General features: G+C 39.8%; 1 protein-coding gene across 1 annotated transcript in view; it reads right to left on the reverse strand.

The window, feature by feature from the left end:
* Positions 1–845: 845 nt before the first annotated feature.
* Positions 846–7,942, reverse strand: part of LOC133621352 (zymogen granule membrane protein 16-like) — an 11,156-nt gene continuing 4,059 nt past the window's right edge. The window contains exon 5 of the mRNA XM_061983383.1: positions 846–1,275. Within this exon, the coding sequence (XP_061839367.1) occupies positions 948–1,275 (328 nt within the window). The 3' untranslated portion in view covers positions 846–947. The remainder of the gene's footprint in view (positions 1,276–7,942) is intronic.

The following is a 7,942-nucleotide window of genomic DNA, read 5'->3' on the forward strand; positions in this document are numbered from 1 at the left end:
AAATCTCACGATTTTCAGCCGGAGCTGGAGGCCACGCCCCCTCCAGCTCCATGCGGACCTGAGTGAGGACAGCCTTTTTTCACGACGGGAGGACAACAGGGTGACAAGAACTAAATCATCCAGACTAGAGTATTGTATTATTATGTTTATCTTACCTAAAAATAAATATATTTATTAATTAAAAAAAAAAAACGAAATACATTTTTACTATATTTTGCTAAAAACATCAAAATTAATTGTATTTTTATTTGTATTTTTTATGACTACTTATTACATCCAGCCATATAATTATACATTAAAATAAACATATTTGAAATAATTAATTTTAAATTATCATATAATACATTTAAAATGACCATATTTAATTATTAAAATAATTGCTTGTTTATCAACAACTTTAGCATTTTATTCATTATATTTTGAAGCTCTCAGAAGCTATGTTATATTCCTTAATCTTTATTTATGCAAGTTTGAAATATCAATTATCTAAACACAGGTTTTTTTGCATATTTTCAGGATGTGTATATATATATATATATATATATATATGTGTATGTATGTATGTATGTGTGTATGAAATACTTGACTTGGTGAATTCTAGCTGTCAATATACTCCTCCCCTCTTAACCACGCCCCACCCCGCCCCTGACCACGCCCCCCGCCCCCACCTCCCGAAATCGGAGGTCTCAAGGTTGGCAAGTATGTTCTTATCTGTGCTGTAAAGTTCAAATTTGAATGACAATAAAAAGGAAGTCTAAGTCTAAGTCTAAGTAAAACTCCAGAAAAAAACTTGACTTTCCAAGTCCCACCATAATGACCAACATTAAAATACGTAGTAGACTCAAGTAATTTTATTTAATATTTTTTGGCAACTTTAACCTTTCACACAGTTTGAACAGCAACACTGTCTTTGAATAAAAGTATGAGTTGCTGTGTTGGTGAGCGAATTACAGCTGCTCGGTAGTTCCATTCAAAGGTTCAACAACAACAGCCCAGTGGGCCCCAATGGCGGTGATGGCCCCGTGGAGCCTTCCACTGATGAAGCGCAGCTCAGCATTCTTGTTGGTGGGGAACATGTTGAAGGAATGACCCTGAGGCCTGCCCGCATACAGGGAGCGACCCAAGCTGGTGGTGAACACGATCGACTGCACGTAATGCGCGTACTTCCCCGAGATCTGCACGATAGCCTCGCCTTGAAACAGCTCAATCTCTTGTGGCGTGCCGTAGTGGTACCCCGAAACTTCGGTCCAAATGAAGCCGTAACGAAATTGGAAGCTGGTGGGAAAAAAAAGGATTGACAAGCGTGTTAAGTGTGGCGCAATGTCATTTAATATGCTCATGTTTGACGCAAGAATGGTTTTCTTTTTTAAGCAAGTGAGGCGAAAGAAAGAAGGAATGGTTTCCATTGGAGTTCGGCAGTCTATAAAAGCCAAAACCAGTGAAGTTGGCACGTTGTGTAATTCGTAAATAAAAACAAAATACAATGATTTGCAAATAGTTTTCAACTTATATTCAATTGAATTCACTGCAAAGACAAGATATTTAATGTTCAAACTGAGAAACTAATTGGTTTTTTTTCAAATAATCATTAACTTAGAATTTAATGGCAGCAACACATTGCTAAAAAGTTGGCACAGGGGCATTTTTACCACTGTGTTACATGGCCTTTCCTTTTAACAACACTCAGTGAACGTTTGGGAACTGAGGAGACCAATTTTTGAAGCTTTTCAGGTGGAATTATTTCAGGTGGGTCTCCGTTGTGGTATTTTAGGCTTCATATTGTGCCACACATTTTCAATGGGAGACAGGTCTGGACTACAGGCAGGCCAGTCTAGTACCCGCACTCTTTTACTATGAAGCCACGCTGTTGTAACACGTGGCTTGGCATTGTCTTGCTGAAATAAGCAGGGGCGGCCATGATAACGTTGCTTGGATGGCAACATATGTTGCTCCAAAACCTGTATGTACCTTTCAGCATTAACGGTGCCTTCACAGATGTGTAAGTTACCCATGTCTTGGGCACTAATACACCCCCATACCATCACACATGCTGTTTTTTAACTTTGCGCCTGTAATAATCCAGATGGTTCTTTTCCTCTTTGTTCCGGAAGACACGACGTCCACAGTTTCCAAAAACAATTTGAAATGTGGACTCGTCAGCTTAAGTTGTTCAACAGTCCGGGGTCTCCGTTGTGGTATTTTAGGCTTCATAATGCGCCACACATTTCAATGGGAGACAGGTCTGGACTACAGGCAGGCCAGTCTAGTACCCGCACTCTTTTACTACAATGTGTCAACTTCACTGGTTTTGGGTTTTGTACATCTTGTTAAGCAATGTCAAACCTAATTTTTAGGGGGTGGGCACCTGTAGTGGCGGCAATTACTCGCTAAACCAGCAAACATTTCATGAATTACTGCTTTGCTATGAGCTCTGACAGGCCGCTGCAACCAGGCGGTGCCTTTAGGTTTGTCAGTTGGAATGTTAAGGGAGTAAATTCCCCCATTAAACGAAACAAAGTATTCAACCACCTTAAACAACTGAACGCTAAAATTGTCTTTCTCGAAGAAACCCATCTTAAGTCTTCTGACCAAGCACGGCTTCGAAAGGGGCTGGGTTGGCCAACTTTACCATTCCAGCTTCTCAAGTAGAGCTAGAGGGGCGGCTATTCTCATACATAAATCTGTTCCTGTCATAACGAGGACTATGGGATGTTTGTTTTCTCGTGATGCAAGTAAAGTTGGAGTGGACATGGCGTGAAGGTAAAGACATGATTTAATATTACTATAATAAGGGAACAAAAAGCGCGCACAAGGCGGAAGTACAAACTTGGCTATAAAAATAATAAACTAGCACAAAGGCAGAAACTATGAACATGAAACAAAACTCGCTAACTGTGACATGAACAAACAAAACTTACGTGGCATGGCATGAAGCATAACTATGAACGGGCATGAGTATCAGAAGTCGCAAGGGTACAGAAGTAAACAGAGTTAATGTCGCCAGACCGACTGCCTGGCAACTACACGCTTAAATAATAGTGTCTTGATTACAACAGGTGCATGTGTCCAAATGAGTCCGGTGCGTGAGTCCAAATGCAAGACAGGTGAAACCAATGAGTAGTCATGGAAACAAAAACAATGGAGCGTAAACAGAACTAAAAAGAGTCCAAAAACCAAACTAAACCAAACAAAACATGATCCAACAGACATGACAGTTCCATTTTGAATGTCGACAGTTATATCACATCCAAACGGCAGGTATGTCGTTGTCACGGGAAGCATCTGTGGCATCAAATTGACTCTAGCTAATACTAATAGTCCTAACTGGGATAACGAATAATAAAAAAAAAAAAGTGTTTTTTTCGTCTGAACTTAAATTCTACCTATCTTGTCCTTGGAGGTGATTAATTGCTGCCTTGACCCGTCCCTAGACCACTCTTCAAAATCAGCCCGAATCATTCAGACCTTTATGGAGCAGTATAGCATTTCTCTCGGAAAGACTTATTTCTCATTGACAATAGACTAATACCTTCTGTCTGCTCTTGTTCTTATGGCCCAATAGTTATTTCTGATCATGCAACGGTTGTTGTCGACATCTCCCTTCCAGGCAGGCCAATGTCACGCTTTCTCTGGTGCTTCAGTCCCCTTTTTTGCTCTGTGACTCAGATTTTATTACGTCTAATAATAACAGTATCGACTTGTTCACCTCAACCAACGGGAGTGAAGAGGTGTCCGCATCAACAATTTGGGAGGCATGCAAGGCTTATCTTCGTGGGCAACTAATTTCTTATTCTGCCTACAAAAGACAGATTGGCAATGAAAAGAGTGGGCAATAATGCTGGTCTACTTAAGCAGCATTTTTAAGAACAGGCTCAAATTTCTACGAATCAGGTGATAAACCCAGCAAATTGCTTTCACACCAAATTCGGCAACTTTCTTCGTCCACGCATATCTCATAGATAGACACTGGTACTATGACATCCGTTGATACACTAACCATAAATAATCAATTCAAGACTTATTACAAAGCCCTATACTCCTCTACCAAACGTTGTTTGAGTCGCTAGAGATCCCAACTCTTGACCATAGAATGTCTGCAGGGCTGGACAAACCATTGACCCCTAAAGAATTAAAGTCTGCTCTTAGGTCAATGCAGAGTGAAAAATGTCCAGGTCCTGACAGATTTCCTGACAGACCTTTGTTGACAACCTGTCCCCACTTTCCCTCCAGACAGGTATCCTTCCTCCCTCACTGCGCCAGACCGCCATATCACTTTTACTAAAAAAAGGATAAAGATCCTCTGCTATGCTGTAATTATCGCCCTATCTTGCTACTTTGTGCCGATGTAAAACTCTTATCTAAGATTCTTGCAGCTCGCCTGGAAACCGTTGTGTCCTTTATTATTTCTACAGACCAAACTGGGTTTATCAGGGAAAGACAGTCCTTTCACAATGTCAGGCGGCTTCTAAATATTTTATATTCCACTTTGACGTCTTGCATCCCTGAAGTTATCATCTCAATGGATGCCGAGAAGGCATTCGATCGAGTGGAATGGAATTACCTATTTTTTGGCTTTGGTTGTAAATTCATATCATGGGTCAAGCTTCTGTATACATCCCCTCTTGCTAGAGTCCGAACAAACAATGACTGTTCAGAATATTTCTCTCTCTCTCGTGGAACTCGCCAGGGCTGCCCACTGTCTCCCCTATTATTCGCAATCGCCATTGAACCCTTGGCAGTGGCCATTAGCTCCAGCCAAATGCTTGGTATTTTGAGGGGAATACAGGTGCAAAAGCTGTCTGACCCTGGTAGATCCAGTCCTCCACTGATGATATTACTGGACAAATTCGGGAAGTTATCAGGTTATAAACTAAATATCCAAAAAACGGGAAGTTATGCCTGTCAATTCTGCAGCTACAACATATGCCCTTTCGGACCCTCCCTTCACAGTCTCTATGGACAAGTTTGCATACTTAAGCATCTGCGTTTATAGACAGTGTTCAGATTTATTAGGCCACGACTTTTTACCACTTTTAAGCAGGATGAATGAGAATTTTTTGCTTTGGTCTTTTCTTCCCTTGTCTCTCGCTGGAAGAATTAATTGCATCAAAGTGAATCTTCTCCATAAATTTTTGTACATCTTTCATTGCTTACCTATATTCATCCCAAAACAATGTTTCCGTGATTTTGATTGCTCAATCTGAAAGTTTAGTTGGAACAAAAATACTCCTAGAATTCAGAAGAACACTTTGCAGTCTCCCAGGGACTTATGTGGGTTGTCTCTGCCAAATTTTTTATTTTACTATTGGGCTGTCAACATCCGTAGCATGCTACACCAGTGCTATATTAGCAACCAACCATCACCAACCACCACGGGACACATTTCCGGCGGATAGGAGATGCTGCTCCCTTATTGATTTAAGTAAAGTCTGAATGTCATTAAGGCAAGAGCAACTTTATTTGTATAGCGCTTTTCATACACAAGGTAAACTCAAAGTGCTTCACATACAACAAAGTGAAATGAAAGAAAATAAAAGCAAAATTAAAATGCAGACAATAAAAATAAAAACAGTGCGGACGTTAAAAGTTAAAAGATTAAAAGATTTAGCTGAAAGCTAAGGTGAACATAAAAGTTTTCAGTCTAGTTTTAAAAGTAGTCAGAGTTGGGGAAAGTCTGACATCTTCAGGAAGTTTGTTCCAGCTATTTGTTGCATAGTGACTGAATGATGCTCTCCCTTGATTTGAGTGTACTCTGGGAACCGCTAACAGATTGGTCTCAGAAGATCTTAGTGATCTAGAGGGCTTATATAGTGGGAGCATATCAGTGATATACTTTGGCCCTAGACCATGTAGTGATTTATATGTGAGCAGGAGGATTTTGAAATCAATTCTCTGATGTACAGGGAGCCAATGTAAGGATTTAATGATTGGTGTAATGTGCTCACATTTTTTGGTCTTTGTTAGAACTCTAGCAGCAGCGTTCTGAACAAGCTGTAGCTGCCTGACAGTTTTTTTGGGAAGACCTGCAAGGAGACCATTACAATAGTCTAGCCTACTGGTAATAAAGGCATGTACAAGTTTTTCTAAGTCTTTAGCTGACATGAGCCCTCTAAGTCTTGTTACATTTTTGAGGTGATAGTAGGCCGATTTTGTTACTGATTTGATGTGACTGTCGAAATGTAAATCAGAATCTAAAATAACCCCAAGATTTCTGGCTTTATTTGAGGTTTTCAAAACAGTTAGCTCCGACCTTTGACACTTCTTCCACCCCCGTCCTTGCACGCTACACCGCTACAACAAAGATGACGGGGAGAAGACACTGCCGAAGGTGAGCCACGTAAACTAGACTGCCCACAATACAGCGCATCCTGAAGCGACTGTCAGAAAGCGATTTGAAGATGATCTGTAAAACATAATCTATGCAACATTTTGACCAAAGAACCACCATTACATGTTATGTAGACCACAAGGAAGTGTTTTCAATTTAAAAAATAAAAATAATAATATGACCCCTTTAATGCGCCCTATATTTAGGTGCACCTTATATATGAAAAAAGACAAAAAATAGACCATTCATCGGCAGTGCAGGTTTATAATGCGGTGCGCCCTATGGTACGGACAATACGGTACTTACTACTATTCGGGCTCTAGTACGTTGGAATGCCCTACTGGTAACAGTTAGAGATGTTACCACAGTAGAAGCATTTATGTCTCACATCTGCAGTCCCTCCCAAGGTTTCTCATTGTTCCCATTGGGTTGAGTTTTTTCTTGCCCTGATGTGAGATCTGATCCGAGGATGTCCTTGTGGTTTGTGCAGCCCTTTGAGGCTTTTGTGATTAAGGGCTATATAAAAACACTTGGATTGATTGACATGTAATTTCTTCCTGGATGTTTCAGAAAGCATGAGGCTCTGTCAATGTCTTCTTTAGATAAGATAAGATAATACGTATGTCGAGATATGTTTTACAATATTTGGACTTTTGTCAGAGATGTCGTTTCTGTCGTCTTCATTGGCATTCATCTTTCTCGCGTTATCGATTGATTAAAATCACATTGCCCTGGATTGAGTAGCAGCATTAAGCACCCGGTCAGAATTTTTTAATTTGTGGAGTGCAAAATCCAAAACCCGGTAAAAGAATGGGATCGGTATCCCCTTCCTGCTCCGTCACCGATAAGAATATAATGGCACATTTCCCTGGAAGCACTTAATTTTCCCCGTGGTGCGTAGTTTTAGTGCTGGCCTTGTAAGTCAGACTCACTGGGTTTGATCCCCAGTTGGAGTTTGCGTCAGGATGATATGCTACAGTAGGAAGGGGATTCACCTGACACATGAAACGTGACACATTGGGGCCAGACAGCAGTAGAGTGTTGAATATCTTAAAATGTGTTCGGTGGCAATTCCAGCTTTGACCACATCGTCAGTTGATATTTAGAGTGGCGCTTTCCATCATTTTCACTTGCATTGCAAAAGGATTAACACCCGTCTTCGTCTCACGGGAGAGCCATCGACTAGTGTGGCCAAATTAATCCCTTCCCTACTGTATGTTTGAATTCTTTTTTTTTATTTTGCATTATAAGGCTAAGCTAGCTACACAACAAATTGAGCTAACATTGCTGACATCATTCACACATTTCTAACATCCAGTTGTTACTTACCATTTCATGAATCCCTTCCCTACTGTATGTTTTAATTTGTACACTTTTTTTTTATTTCGCACAAAACAATTGAATGCATTTGTTTGAGTACAAATCACGTATCAAATTCAACTCAAGTTTGATTAGAAAATGATCAAAATTGTTTCACATCTATAAAAAAGTGTGAATGCTGTTTTATTGTGTACGATTATATATATATATATATATATATATATATATATATATATATATATATATATATATATATATATATATATATATATATATATCCATTTTCCATCCATT

Source organism: Nerophis lumbriciformis, linkage group LG21, assembly GCF_033978685.3.
Source record: "Nerophis lumbriciformis linkage group LG21, RoL_Nlum_v2.1, whole genome shotgun sequence".
Lineage (NCBI taxonomy): Eukaryota > Metazoa > Chordata > Actinopteri > Syngnathiformes > Syngnathidae > Nerophis > Nerophis lumbriciformis.